Source organism: Macaca fascicularis, chromosome 16, assembly GCF_037993035.2.
Source record: "Macaca fascicularis isolate 582-1 chromosome 16, T2T-MFA8v1.1".
NCBI classification, from domain to species: Eukaryota; Metazoa; Chordata; class Mammalia; order Primates; family Cercopithecidae; genus Macaca; species Macaca fascicularis.
Window position 1 is genome coordinate 35,576,168 of NC_088390.1, and position 15,273 is coordinate 35,591,440.

At 39.5% G+C, this 15,273-nt stretch overlaps 1 protein-coding gene and 1 pseudogene across 4 annotated transcripts in view; both read left to right on the top strand.

Moving 5' to 3' along the window:
• Positions 1 to 15,273, top strand: part of EFCAB5 (EF-hand calcium binding domain 5) — a 184,526-nt gene that overhangs the window by 137,625 nt on the left and 31,628 nt on the right. For all 4 annotated transcript variants that reach the window (XM_015438107.4, XM_074018922.1, XM_074018923.1 and 1 more), the window contains 3 exons: positions 12,526 to 12,815; positions 14,376 to 14,545; positions 15,042 to 15,270. In XM_015438107.4, the coding sequence (XP_015293593.2) occupies positions 12,526 to 12,815; positions 14,376 to 14,545; positions 15,042 to 15,270 (689 nt within the window). The remainder of the gene's footprint in view (positions 1 to 12,525; positions 12,816 to 14,375; positions 14,546 to 15,041; positions 15,271 to 15,273) is intronic.
• LOC141408773 (syntaxin-18 pseudogene) lies at positions 2,561 to 4,061 on the top strand (annotated as a pseudogene).

The following is a 15,273-nucleotide window of genomic DNA, read 5'->3' on the forward strand; positions in this document are numbered from 1 at the left end:
GATGGAAAAAGATATTTCACATGAATGGAAATTGAAAGCAAGCAGGAGTAGCTATACTTAGACAAAACAGACTTTAAGTCAAAACTGTAAAAAGAGAAAAATGTCATTATATAATGATAAAGGGATCAATTCAGCAAGAGAACAACTCTAAACATACATGCACCGAACATCAGAGCACTCCAATATTATAAAGCAAATATTATTAAATCTAAAGGAAGAGATAAACTCTAATACAGTAATAGTTGGGGACTTCAACACCTTACTCTCAGCATGGGACAGATCATTTAGACAGAAAATCAATAAATGGGACAGATCATTTAGACAGAAAATCAATAAAGAAACATTGGATTTAAACATTAGACCAAATGGACATAACAGATATTTATAGAACATTTCATCCAACAGCTAGCTGCAGAATACACCTCTTTTTTTTCAGCCCATGGAACATTCTCCAGGATAGATCACATGTTAAGTCAGAAAACAAATCTTATTAAATTTAAAGAAATTGAAATCATATCAAATATCTTTTCTGACCTCAATGAAATAAAAATAGAAATCAATAACAAGAGCAACTTTAGAATTTAAACAACGTGCTCCTGAATGAGCAGTGGGTCAGTGAAGAAATTAAGAAGGGAATTTAATTTTTTTTGTAATTTTTACTTTTTTACTTTTTAATTTATTTTTTAAAATTTCTTCTACTGAGGTCCCATGACATCATAAGATTTCTTGGAACGAGAGAAAATAGAAACACAACATACTAAAACCTATGAAATACAGAAAAAGCAGTATTGAAAGGGAAGTTTATAGAAATAAATGCTCACATCAAAATTGTAGAAAGGTTTCAAATAAACAATCTAACAATGCATCTCAAGGAATTTGAAAAGCAAGAATAAACCAGACTCAAAACTAGTAGAAAAAAAGAAATAATAAAGATCAAAGCAGAAATAAATAAAATTAAGACAAAAAACCCAAAAAAATCAACAAAACAAAAAGTTGGTTTTGTAAAAGATAAACCATATTGCCAAACCATTAGCTAGACTAACCAAGAAAAAAAAGACCCAAGTGAATAAAATCAGAAATGAAAAAGGAGACATTACTACTGACACCACAGCAATACAAAGAATCATTACTGACTATTACAAACTATATGCCAACATAATAGAAAACCTAGCAGGAATGGATAAATTCCTGGATACGTACAACCTACCAAGATTGAAGCAAAAAGAAATAGAAAACCTGAACAGACCAATCACAATTAACAAGACTTAATCTGTAATAAAATGTCTCTCATCAAAGAAAAGCCCAGGATCTGATGACTCCACTGCAGAATTCTACCAAATATTTAAAGAATATCTAATATCAGTTCTTCTCAAACTCTTTTAGAAAATTGAAGAGGAAGGAATTCTTCCAAACTCATTCTATGAGGCCAGCATTATGCTAATACTAACACCAGACAAGAACACAACAACAACAGAAATAGAATTATAAGCCAGTATCCCTAATGAACATAAATGTAAGATTCTCAACAAAATGCTAGCAAACTGAATCCAGCAACACATTAAAAAGATCAATCACACAGAGAATAAAAGAAAGGCTGGGTGTGGTGGCCTTTACCTCTAATCCCAGCATTTTGGGGGGCCAGGACAGGAGGATCACTTGAGCCCAATAGTTTGAGACTAGTCTGGGCAACATAATGAGACCCTGTCTCTATAATAATAATAAGAAGAAGGAAATAAAAGATCATTCACCCTGGTCAACTGGGATTTATCCCAATAATGCAAAGATGATTTAACATACAAATATCAATAACCATGATACATCCCATCAACAGAATAGACAAAAAAATCATATGACCCTCTCAATAGATGCAGGAAAAGCATTTGATAAAATTCAATATTCCTTCATGATAAAAACTCTCACAACAAGTTAGGTTTAGAAGGAAAATACCTCAACACAAGAAAGGTCATACATAACAAAGGCAACATCGTACTAAATGGGGGAAAGTTGAAATATTTTTTTTCTAAGATCTGGAATGAGAAAAAGATGCCCACTTTCACCACTTTTATTCCACATCTGTTTATTCTAGATGTCCTAGCCAGAGCAGTTAGGAAAGAGACAGAAATAAAGGGCATCTAATTGGAAAAGAGAAAGTCAAATTGTCCCTGTTGTAGATGACATGATCTTATATATAAAAAACCCTAAAAGCTCCACCAAAAAATTATTAAAACTGATCAACGAATTCAGTAAAGTTGCAGGATACAAAATCAACATATAAAAATCAGTAGGCCGGGTGCGGTGGCTCACGCCTGTAATTCCAGTACTTTGGGAGGCCGAGGCAGGCAGATCACGAGGTCAGGAGATCGAGACCATCCTGGCTAACACGGTGAAACCCCGTCTCTACTAAAAATACAAAAAATTAGCTGAACGTGGTGGTGGGCGCCTGTAGGCCCAGCTACTCCGGAGGCTGAGGCAGGAGAATGGCGTGAACCCGGGAGGCGGAGCTTGCAGTGAGCCGAGATCGCTCCACTGCACTCCAGCCTGGGCGACAGAGCGAGACTCCGTAAAAAAAAAAAAAAAAAAAAAAAAAAAAAAAAAAAAAAAAAAAAAAAAAAAAATCAGTAGCATTTCTATACATCAGCAATCAACCAGAAGAAAAAGAAATTTTAAAAGTAACCCCATTTACAGTAGCCACAAAAAAATACAATACATAGGAATAAATTTAACCAGGGAGATGAAAGACATCTACAAGGAAAACTGTAAAACGCTGATGAAAGAAATTGAAGAGGACACCAAAAAATGGAAGACATCTCACGTTCATGGATTGGAAAAATTAAACTTGTGAAAATGACCATACTACCGCTGTCGCCAGCTGCTGACGCGGGCAGGTCCCATGTGGGGCTGCCGGTGCCGGTCGCTAGGGCGGTAGACATCACGCTGCTATTCCGGACCAGTGTCAAGACGGTGAAGACGCAGAACAAGGCGCTGGGAGTGGCGGTGAGCGGCGGAGTCGATGGCAGCCGGGATGAGCTGTTCCGCCGCAGTCCCTGGCCCAAGGGCGACTTCTCCAGCCGGGCCCACGAAGTGATTTCTCACATTGGCAAACTGAGAGACTGTCTTCTGGAACACAGGAAAGATTATATTAATGCTTATAGCTATACCATGTCTGAACCTGGGAGGATGACAGACACAGAACAAGACCAGATAGACCAGGATGTCCAGATATCCATGAGGACCTGTTCAGAAACAATTCAACAACTACCAACAGAAGCTCACAAGGAGATACATTCCCAGCAGTGAAGGAGCACAGGACTGCTGTTTTGGATTTCACTGAAGACTACTTAAAAAAAAACAGTGTGTAAACTTTACTCAGAACAAAGAGCCATCCGAGTTAAGAGTGGTGGATAAGAAAAGATTATCTAAGCTGAAACCAGAACCAAATACAAAGACAAGATAATCCACATCTGAGAAAGTTTCACAGAGTCCTTCAAAAGACTCTGAAGAAAACCCTGCCACTGAAGAACATCCAGAAAAGATTTTGGCTGAAACACAACCTGAATTGGGAACCTGGGGAGATGGCAAAGGTGAAGATGAATTATCCCCAGAAGAAATACAAATGTTTGAACTGGAAAATCAGCGACGAATTGGTGAAATGAACATCTTGTTTGATGAAGTGAGGCAGATCGAAGGGAGAGTGGTTGAGATTTCCAGACTTCAAGAGATATTCACGGAAAAGGTTTTGCCACAGGAAACTGAGATTGATAGCATTCACCAGTTAGTTGTGGGGGCAACTGAAAATATCAAGGAAGGCAACAAAGACATAAGAGAGGCCATTAACAACAACGCTGGCTTCCACGTGTGGATCCTCTTCTTCCCCATGATGTGTGCTCCTTCTCCTTTCTCTTCCTCGACTGGTACCACAGCTAGCCTGGGCTCCGGGGGCCCAGCACGAGAGTCCTCATGGGCGCTCACAGACTGCGTACTCTCATGTACCCCTGGTGCTGGAGCATGGTATGACCAGATTTTACCACAGAGCCATTTGAAGAGAAAGGGGTTCAGACAGACAGACATACTCCCCCAAAAGGGATACCCAGGCCGATGGTGTTCAGCTGAAAAAGAAAACAGTGGGAAGTGGCCTATGTAGCCATCATAAGGCTAGACAAACTGAATGCCGGAGCTGGTAATTAGTTGTTCCTGAACTTGAGGCTGCCTTGGCAGGGGGGCTGCTCCAGTAGCAGGGGCACAGCAGGTCTCCAAAGCCCCCAATTGTCTCAGGGTTCTAAGGAAGTCACTGACCTTTCCCATCCCAGTAGCTACAGGGAAGAACATAGTTAATCACGTCTCTCAACAAATGATTACTTCTTTGTTTCCTTGTGGCTTCCTGTCTGTCTGAGTCAACCAATACAGATTCACCGGAACATAGAAAAGAAAATTCACATTTGCCTTGTTAATCTAATAAATACAATTACAGCCCCTTTAAAAAAAAGAGAAAAAGAAAATGACCATACTACCAAAAGCAATCTACAGATTCAACACAATCCCGATCAAATACCAATAGCATTTTTCACATAAATAAACAAAAAATTCGAAAATTTGGCTATCCAAAATGCCATGGATAGCCAAAACAATCCTGAACAAAAAGAACAAATAGATATCACACTACCAGACTTTAGAATATACTACAAATCTCTAGTAACCAAAACAGCATGGTACTGGCATAAAAACACATAGACCAATGGAACAGAATAGAGAACCCAGAAGGAAATGCATATATTTACAGCCAACTGATTTTCAACAAAGGTGCCAAGAACATTCATTGGGAAAGGGAGAGTTTCCTCAACAAATATTGCTGGGGAAATCGGATGTTCATATGAAGGAAAATAAAACTAGACCCCTATCTCTCATCATATATAAAAATAAACTCAAAATGGGCCAGGCACTGTGGCTTATACCTGTAATCCCAGCACTTTGGGAGGCCGAGGCAGGTGGATCACCTGAGGTCAGGAGTTCCAGACTAACCTGGCCAACATGGCAATACCCTGTCTCTACTAAAAATACAAAAATTAGCCAGGCATGGTGGTGCACGCCTGTAGTCCCAGCTACTCGGGAGGCTGAGACAGGAAAATTGCTTCAACCCAGGAGGCAGAGGTTGCAGTGAGCTCAGATTGTGCCACTGCACTCCAGCCTAGGTGACAGAGCAAGATTCCGTCTCAAAAAAAAAAAAAAAAAAAAAAAACTTCAAATGGATCAAGGACTTAAATGTAAGACCCCCCAGACTATGAAACTACTCATGAAAACATAAGGGAAACACTTCAGGACATTGGTCTAGGGAAATTTTTTATGGAAAAGACCTCAAAAGCACAGGCAACAAAAACAAAGTTAGACAAGTGGGATTATTTCAAACTAAAAAGCTTCTGCACTGCAAAGGAAACAATCAATGGAGTGAAGAGACAACCTGCAGAAGGGGAGAAAATATTTTCAAACTATTCATCTGACAAGGGATTAATATTCAAAATATACAAGGAACTCAGACAAAGCAATAACCAAAAAAAGAAAAAGAAAAATCAAATAATTCAAATGAAAAAAGGGTAAATGAGCTGAATAGACATCTCTCAAAAGAAAAATGATCAACAGGTATATGAAAAAATGCTTAACATCACTAATCAGGGAAATACAAATCAAAACCACCATGAGGTATTATCTCACCCTGGCACAAAAAATAACAAATGCTGGTGAGGATGCAGACAAAGGGAAACCCTTATACATTGTTGGTGTGATGCAAATTAGTACAGCCATTACTGAAAACAGTGTGGAGGTCCCTGAAAACACTAAAAACAAAACTACTGTGTGATCTAGTAATCCCACTCAAAGTATATATCCAAAAAAAAGGAAATAAGTATGTCACAGAGATTTCTACATTCCCATGTTTATTGCTGCATTACTCACAACAGCTGAGATATGAGATCAGCCTAAGTGTCTATCAGCAGATGAATGGATAAAAAAATTTGGTCTATATACACAATGCAATAGTATTTAGCCACCAAAAAGAAAAAATTCTGTCATTTGAAGCAACATAGATGAGGTTGGAGGGCATTATGTTAAATGAAATAAGTCAGGCACAAAAAGATAAATGTTACATGTTCTTACTCATATGTTGAAGCTAAAAAAGTTGAGCTTATTTAAGGAGAAAGTAGAACAGTGATTACTAGAGACAGGGAAGGTTAAGGGTAGAGGGGATATCCAAAGGTTGGTTAATGGATACAAAAGTATAGCTAGATATGAGGCGTAAGGTATAGTGTTCTGTAGCACTGTAGAGTGACTATAATTAACAGCAATTTGTTGTATATTTTCAAATAGCTGGAAGAGCAGATTTTGAATGTTCCCAACACAAAGAAGTGATAAATGTTTGAGGTGATGTATATGCTCATTATTCTGATTTGATTATTATATATTGTGTACATGTATTGAAATAACACTCTGTACCCCATAAATATGGACAATTATGCATCAATTAAAAATAATAAAGGCAAAAAGTACAGTTGGAAGTAATAAAACATTTATTTTAAAACAAAACAACAAAAAGCATTTTGGTGATACTTTTTGTCACAAAGTTACAGAAACCATGAAAATTAAGAGCCATAGTTATTTAAAAGTCTCATTGAAAAGCACACAAGAGTTTTTTAAAGAAACTGAAAACTGGACAAGTAGCTAGCATAAAACTCCTGTTGCTATTCCTTTGCTCCGGAACTCTGGAATAAAGAATCTCTAAGAAAGTCTTCTATCTTTCTTTGATTTCCATAACCTTGACACTTTTGAAGATTATAAGTTGGTTGCAGTATGTCCTTCATTTTGATTTATCAGCTGTTTCCCCATGGTTAAATTCAGGTTATTCATCTTTGTCAGAAATATATCACAGAAGCAATGCTGTGTTCTTCTCATTGTATCTGATCAGAAGTCCCATGGTAACAACGTTGACCAGTTGATTAAGATTATATCTATCAGGCCCCTCCACTTTAAAGCTGTTTTTTCCCCCTTTGTAATTAGTAAGTACTTCCTGGGTGTCCATTGAAACCGTATAAACCATTCTTCCTTTTTGTCAACTTTTCATTTATTCATTTATAGCAGTATGTGTTCATGGTTTCCTTTTTTAGTCAATGGGTTATAATCCAATACTATCACTATTTGTTTTGATACTCATATTGTCCCAGTTTTAGACAATGGGAGTTCTTTCACTCTGGCTCCTGTGTCCTCCCCTCCCCACGCCCATGGTTTTTTTTTGTGTGTGTGTGTGTGTGTGTGTGTGTGTTTTGACACCAGGTCTCACTCTCTCACTCAATCTGGAGTGCAGTGGCACAACTGTAGCTCGCTGCAGCCTCCAACTCCTGGACTTAAGTGATCATCCTCCCACCACAGACTCCTGAGCAACCGGGACTACAGGTGTGCGTCGCAAGCCTGGCTCATTTTTCTAATTTTTGGTATGGATGGGGTCTCTCTGTGTTGCCCATGCTGGTCACAAACTCCTGGCCTGAAGCAACCCTCTCACCTCAGTCTCCCGAAGTGCTGGGATTACAGACGTGAGTCACCATGCCCGACCCCAGCATTTCATTATGAAAACTGTCAAACATGGCAAAGCTGAAAGAATTTTACAGCGATACCTATATACCCACCACATAAATTAATCATTTTTATTTTACCTCACTTCATTAATATTTTACCTCACTTTTTAATCTGTCTATTTATCTCCCTGTCCCTCAATCCTTCCATCTCTCTTATTTTTGATGCATGTAGCGCATTTTAAGTAAATTATAGAAATCAATACGCTTCTCCCTAAATACCTCAGCATGCGTATCATTAATTAGAGTTCGATATTTATTAACAGTTTTTTTCTTTCTTTTTGCACATGGGGAAAGAAGGAAGTTTTTTCCTCTTGAGACCAAATTTCCATAAAATGAGATGTACGAATTTTAAGTGTATATTTGCTGAGTTTTGACAAATACATGCCCTGTGCACCCCATACTCCTATCAAGATACAGAACAAATAGCACAGTGACACACCTGTAATCCCAGCTACTCGAGAGGCAGAGGCAGGAAGATCGCTTGAGCCCAGGAGTTCGAGATCAGCCTGGGTAATATCACAAAACCCATCTCTTAAAAAAATAAAAAACCCATCTCTTAAAAAATAAAAATTAAATAAAAGATATAGAACAAAACAAGTCCTCACGCCTCTTTCCCATTCAGTCGCCCACCCTCCAGTCCCCAAAGCAACCACTTTTCTATTTTCTACCATAAATTAGTTTGATCTCTTTAGTATTATCTGGAATTTCATAAAAATGAAATTATACAGTATGCACCTTGGTTTTAGAGAGTTTAAACTCTATGTACTCTTTTGTGTATGCCTTCTTTCACTCAGTATAATTTTTACTTTTATTTTTTAACATTTTCAGGGAGACAGAGTCTCACTCTGTTGCGCAGGCTGGAGTGTAGTGGCGTGTGATCATAACTCACTGCAGCCTTGAACTCCTGGGCACAAGCAATCCTCCCGCCTCAGCCTCCCAAGTAGCTGGGAGACTACAGGTGCACACCGCCATGCCTGGCTAGTTTATCAACTTTTTGTAGAGACATCATGTTGCCCAGGCTGGGCACTAACTCCTGGCCTCAAGTGATCCTCCCTGCTCAGCCTCCCAAAGCTCTGGATTACAGTCATAAGCCACTGGGCCTGGTCGACTCAGCATAATTTTTCTTGAGAGTCTTAATATGTTGCTACATGTATCAGCAATTTGCTTCTTTTTATTGCTGAGGAGTGTTCCATTGGATGAATATACCATGGTTTGTTTATCCATTTTCCAATGTATGGACACTTGGGCTGTTTCCAGTTCTCAACTATTATAAATAAAGCTACTCTTCACAATCTTAAGTAAATCTTCTGGTGACTATGTTTTCATTTCTTATTAATGAATACTTAGGAGTGAAATATATATGTTTAGCTTTATAAAAAACTGCCAATTTTCTGCCAATTTTCTGCATCCTTTTAACACGTATCCCTCATTCTTTGAGCGTGTCCTTGCTTTCTGGCACAAAGAGATCTTCCAGGTTGGTCTTATATTTTCCCTTCTTTCACCCTGGAATCATCCATCTCCCCAAGCCAGCATCTGGGTTCTACACGTGCTCATTACTCGTGAGTCTCCTCTCTCAGATTTCTCAGTGGACAGATGTAGAAACTGTATGTGTGTGTGTGTGTATGTGTGTGTATGTGTATGCATGCACGCACTCGTGCACACCTGTGCGTGTACATGTATACATTTATATCTGCACGTACCTTTCTGTCTACTAATATTAAAAACCATGAGTTCACACTGGTAATTCCAAGTCCAGTCCAACACAACAGGGTTCATTCTAGTTTTTTCTCATTCCCTTTTGTAGTTCTGTTTTCTCTGGCTGTGTTATCCTAAATATATTTATTTATTTGATTGATCCCCCAATGAATCCATTAGTTCTATATGGAACTAATCTCCCAGCACTGTTGCTGTCCTCTCTTCCACACTGATTTCCTTTTTACTACACTTAAGTTCTAACATCTTGCACTAATTGGCCCTTCCCACATGGCTATCCTCCTTACTCTGCTTAGGTTCTGATAGCCCACAACAGATCACCCCCTCCAAGTGGATGTCCTTTACATAGTCCTTAGGCTCTGACACTCCATGCCAAGGCACATTTTCATGTGGATGCCCTTGTCAATCCACTCAGGCTCTGACTCCTTACGCTGAGCTGACCCCCAACCTATGTGGATGGCCCTTCCATGTAGACACCCTCCTCACCCTGTTTAGGTTCTGACCTCCCAGGCCAGGCCATCCCTCGATTTGGAGGCCCTTCTCACCCTGCTCAAGATTAAACACCCCATGTTGGGCGTCCGTCTCATATGGATACCCTATTTGTACTGCTTGGAATCTGACACCCAAGTTAAACCACCTCTCTGTAAGGCCATCCTCTTTACCCACATGGACCGAAGATTGCCCTTCCACATGGATACCCTCCTCGCCCTGCTCAGGCTCTGACAACTCTTGCCTGGCTAACCCTGCACAGATTTGGGCCCTGATATCCTGCTTGGTGCCACATTGACTTCACCTGACCAGGAACAGATGCTTACCTTGCTCTGCCCCACCTAATGACTTTAGGATCAAATTGTTCAAGGAGGCAAAAGAATGAAAGGGAAAAAAGAAGAAGAAAATGGAAGATGAAGAATCCACAAGGCACTTTTAATCTAATTGAGGATTGTACTAGTTAAGATCCTTTTGGCTCAAGTAATAGAGAACCCAACCCAAAGTGTTTACACATAAGAGGAATTTATTCGTTCATACAATGAAAAAGTCCAGTACTGGTTTAGGACACAACTAGATTTGGGAATCCAAATAATGACATTAGGACAGCTGTCTGGTTCTTTCTCTTTCTCTTGCTGTCTTCTGTTTTAGCTGCACTATCATACAGCCTCTACCTTTGCGGTAACCAGGTCCAGTTTCACATGCTCACAGTTTCATTCAAGTCCAATGGGAATAAAAAAGAAAGTATCTTCTTCCTAACCATTCAATCAAAAAGTCTGGCATTCGTCAGTACTAAACCAACCACTCTGGCTAAAGGAATAGAATGTCATGACTGGCTTAAGCCTGAGGCACATGCTCCACCTCTAGAACTGTGAATGGAACCCCATTCAAACACATGATCAGAGATGGGAATGAAGTTGCTTCCCCAAAGCAAAGTTAGAGATACAATTACTCAGAGAAAGGTAATTGGATGCTAAGATGCAAAAAATCAATAAATGTTCAGCTACAGAAATGAGAAGCTCACACATGATATGATGTCCATAAGTACCAGGTAGTATTTGTTAATTGTCAAATAAATGGTGTAGAATAGATGCTATTGTCTTTCAAGAGGAGGATAAATCACAACAGAAGTCTTCTTGAGGGAGGAGGAACTTTGAACTATACTTTAAAGGGGAAGGGTACATACCCTGTGACTTATTAATTTATAACAACTGTCAAAGAATCTTGCACATATGCACCAGGAGACATTTACAAAATGCTCATAACACTGTTCATATGAGTAAAATACTGAGAATAACTTAAACACCCACTGATAGTAGACTAAATCAGTAATGATATACTCATATAATAACACACACTGGTGAAAATGAATGAATCATAGCTACAGTAACAACATGGAAAGAAATGTTGGAAAGATAAACAACAAGGAAGATACGTAGCATAGTGTTGAATAAAAAAGTATGTCCCAGAAAACTACACATGGTTTGATAACCTTTTTCTAAAGTTTATAAACATGAAAAAATGGCTGAGCTCGGTGGCTACACCTATAATCCCAGCACTTTGGGAGGCTGAGGGGGCAGATCATCTGAGGTCAGGAGTTTGAGACCAGTCTGGCCAATATGGTGAAACCCCACCTCTACTGAAAATATAAAAATTAGCCAGGCATGGTGGTGCACACCTGTAATCCCAGCTACTTAGGAGGCTGAGGCAGGAGAATCGCTTGAATCTGGGAGGTGGAGGTTGCAGTGAGCCAAGATTGTGCCACTACACTCCCGCCTGGGTAACAGAGCTAGACTCCGTCTCAAATAAATAAATAAATTTTAAAAATGCAAAACTAAACCACATATTGTTTAGAAGTGTGTGTGTGCATGTGCGCGTGTGTGTGTGTGTGCGTGTCAAACACATATATTGTTATGTAACTATAATAACACTGGGAAAATTAAAAGAAAGGTAAAGATAAAGCCAAATTCAGGATATCAGTGGGAGATGTGAGGAGGCAGGGAATGGAATAGGGCAGATCACAGAAGAATATATGTTACTGGTAATGTTCAGATTTGGTAGTAGGTTCATGATTATACAATTACAAAAATAGAGAAGAGATGTGAATACAGAAGTGTGCAAGACATGGTCAGGAACCATGAGTAGAATGGAGATACTGCAGCAAATAATTCCTATATGGTATTAGGGGCAGATGTGATTGGAAATAGACTGGATCCAAATATGGTAGGACTTTGAACCAGGGAATTGCCTAATGCAAGTTGTGTTTTAATTTAATTTTACAAACATGTATTGAGCATTTACTATTGTTAAGTCAATTACAAAGTGATAAAAGCTGGCTTTGGGGTTATGAAAGTATGAAAGAAGAGGAGTGGCCACACTGCCAAAGAGTAACAGGATAGAATTAAGTGGCTTATTGGATATGGAAGGCAAAGGTAGGGAAGGAATCAAAGCAAACCTTGAGGTTTCACCAGGCTAGGTGGCAAAATCAAAACAAAACAAAACAAAAACAAAGAAGTTGACACATGAGTCATATTGAGTTCAGCATAGAAATTCATTGTAAAATATTCCATTGGGCTCAGAGATGCCTTTGATATACTTGGTTTTCCACTAGAGCAGTCGTCCAGGGCAGTTCATCGTAAGAGGAGAATGAAAATTACCCCCACCGATGAGTGAACTTTTGGTTAGTTCTTGGTTTTGTGTTTGTGTCTTTTAGCTAAACTACACATCCAATTTCCAAAGCCACACCCTGGTCACGAAGTGAGATTGTCTTCAAAACAATTTCAGAATTACATAGAATTGGTTGTATCTGAACTCAGGGGCAATGAAGACCGAGTTCTGGAAAGTGTTGTGGAATTTCTGATGAATGCTTTAGAAAGGAGCCACATTGAGAGTCTGAGGAATTGTGCCAGGCGGAAGTGGCTGCACCAAATCCAACGTGCTGCAGAGACAAGTGGAGTGTCCCTAGAGCCGGTGTATAGTGAGGCCTTTAAGGCCCTCACGCAGGTACGTTTTCTAAAGTGGTATGTGAGAGGAAACATCTCCTCACAGTAGGCGATGTTCAATATCCGCAAAAGAGGAGCATCCTGAATTCTCTTGAAAAATCGCTGGGTGCTGCTATAGATATTTTATTCATTCCAGTCCATTACAAATGGCCCGAAGCCTAGGAGACGCGCAACTGGAGTGACTGCTGGTTGACAAGATAGAAGCAGAGTAGAAAGGTAGAAAAGACAGATGTAGAAGAGATGTCTTGGGATTTCTAATTTCATTTCTGCTCAGAGTCAAATAAGCCTAGAATGGACAATAGACAGATTATGTAAAATATCAGTAACAAGCTGTACAAGCAGTTCAAGCTACATTTCCCTTGCATGGTATTTTGGGAGTCAGTTTTAAAAGGAACTATTTAAATCATAAACTCATTATCGAGTCTGACACCACACAGTATTTCACAGCATTGCCTAGAAGCAAGCTGAGACTACTGCAGAATCCTGTCACTTAGAACGCATGGCTGTGAGGGGCCACTGCCTACAGCCTTGCCACCTCCTCAGAGACTCCCAGGTTGCTGCTGTTCACAGGCAGAAACAGCATGGCTGCCTTCTACATGTATCATAGATTCCACTGATCCAGGGAACCTGTGCCAGTCATCTCAGCTAAGTAGCGACACTTGCTCAATGGAATCATCTCCTGAATGGCTGAATTTTCCAGTGTAGTTGGAAATGGGGCACCGGGACCAAACAACCACTCAAGAAAAAGAGGCATTGTTCTAGCTTGCTTCAGAGATCTGTGGTATTGTGAGAGAAATCTCACTACACATTTGTTAATGACTCCATGATCTTGTATGTGGAAAGAAGGAATAAAGGCAAAAGAAATGGGCATGGAAAGCAAACCCAAATATATAGAAAGAGGAGAAAAATATCAGGGAAAGTGTCTCACATGTCCCCAATTTATGGATATGTTTAATGTATGTATTGACACATAATATTGTTAATAACATAATAATATTTTAGGTACAGAGAATTTGTAGTTGCAGAAATAGTAGTTGCAGAAAGTCTGCAATCTTGGGCCCAAAAAAAATCCTTCCTGAAATTACAAAGATCAAATATACAAAGTGTGTTAAGAGTTCCTTGAGAGCATTTTTTTTCACATTCACATTCACAGTTGATGGTCAAGAAATATGAGTGAAGTGAAGGCATATTCTTGGCCCAGCTCTCTAAAATCAACACTTTTAATAGAAACACAGACTATTTGACTATAGGTCAAAGGAATCCAAGTTTTAAACTTCTAAATTTGAGTAGACCTGAAAGTTCTCTGGTTTTGTTTTTCTTTTCCAGTAAACCAGGCCAGTTGGCATAGAGGAAACCCCATTATCCTCACTAAAACTCAGATTTAGGGTATAGCTATGGTGTCAACTTTTTCCTCACTGCCCATGAATAGTAATATATGCATTCTTTATTCAGGAAAATGAAACTGCTGGGGTCAGATGCATGAATTAACCAGTGAGGGGGACATGATTAGGGGAGTTCTTTGGCTGTTAGCAAACACATGGTCGGAAATGTTTTGCCGTAGGATGCTGAAGCCCATGGAAATAAAAAGATCAGTGCTCACATTTCCCTCTTAGAAGAAAACCTACTACTGCCTGAGAAAGGGAATGTTCTATTGAGGAATGTGGCTTGCACCTTAGATGATGCTCTATTTGTACTGAACAGAGTGCTCTACAGGGACATGAAAGGAATCAGGTAAGAACGTCTTTAAGAGGCTGGTTTTACCCTCCTAAAAAAATAATTCCCTTTCTAAGTAAACTGGCATCAAGATCCCAGCTGGCTGCTCAAAAGAGAAGTGGCTCAAGTCACCAGTGCTTCTGGAGTAGAAGCTGATGGCTTCCAGTCCTGGATGATTTCACCTATTTCTAGAGCCCGCTCTTTGGCAACGATTCGCCACACAGGGACTCTACTTCACAATATCAGTTCAATTATTTCTGCCTGCTCCGTAAGTTATGTCTCTGGAGTTCTGTTTATATTTGTTTTCTATGTCCACATCTAAGTTTTTTTTTTTTTTTTTTTTTTTTTTTAAGTCTTTCTCAAGTCAGACCTCCAAACTGGTCATCTTATCGAGTCCACTGCTCGGTCATATAATGCCACAGATTGTGAATAGAGAATCGCTCTAGCTTCCTCCATGGTTTAATCTAAGTCTCTCCCTGTGCCTTTCTTCCATCCTCATACTCTTTTTCCTCAGCTTTACAGTAGTGGATGAAGGGAAGCCGATCCATGTTCCCCAAGTTCAGTACCACGGGAACATCTTCTTCTGGGACCAGTCCCGTAATAAGGATGATTGTAATGGGTCATTCCTGGCTCTGCCTCTTCAAGATGCATATATGAGGATCTTTGGGGTCTTGGCTGTTGACACCCTTAGAGATCCCCACGAAATAAACATCTTTCTACCTCATGAGATCAGATTCTATCAGGTA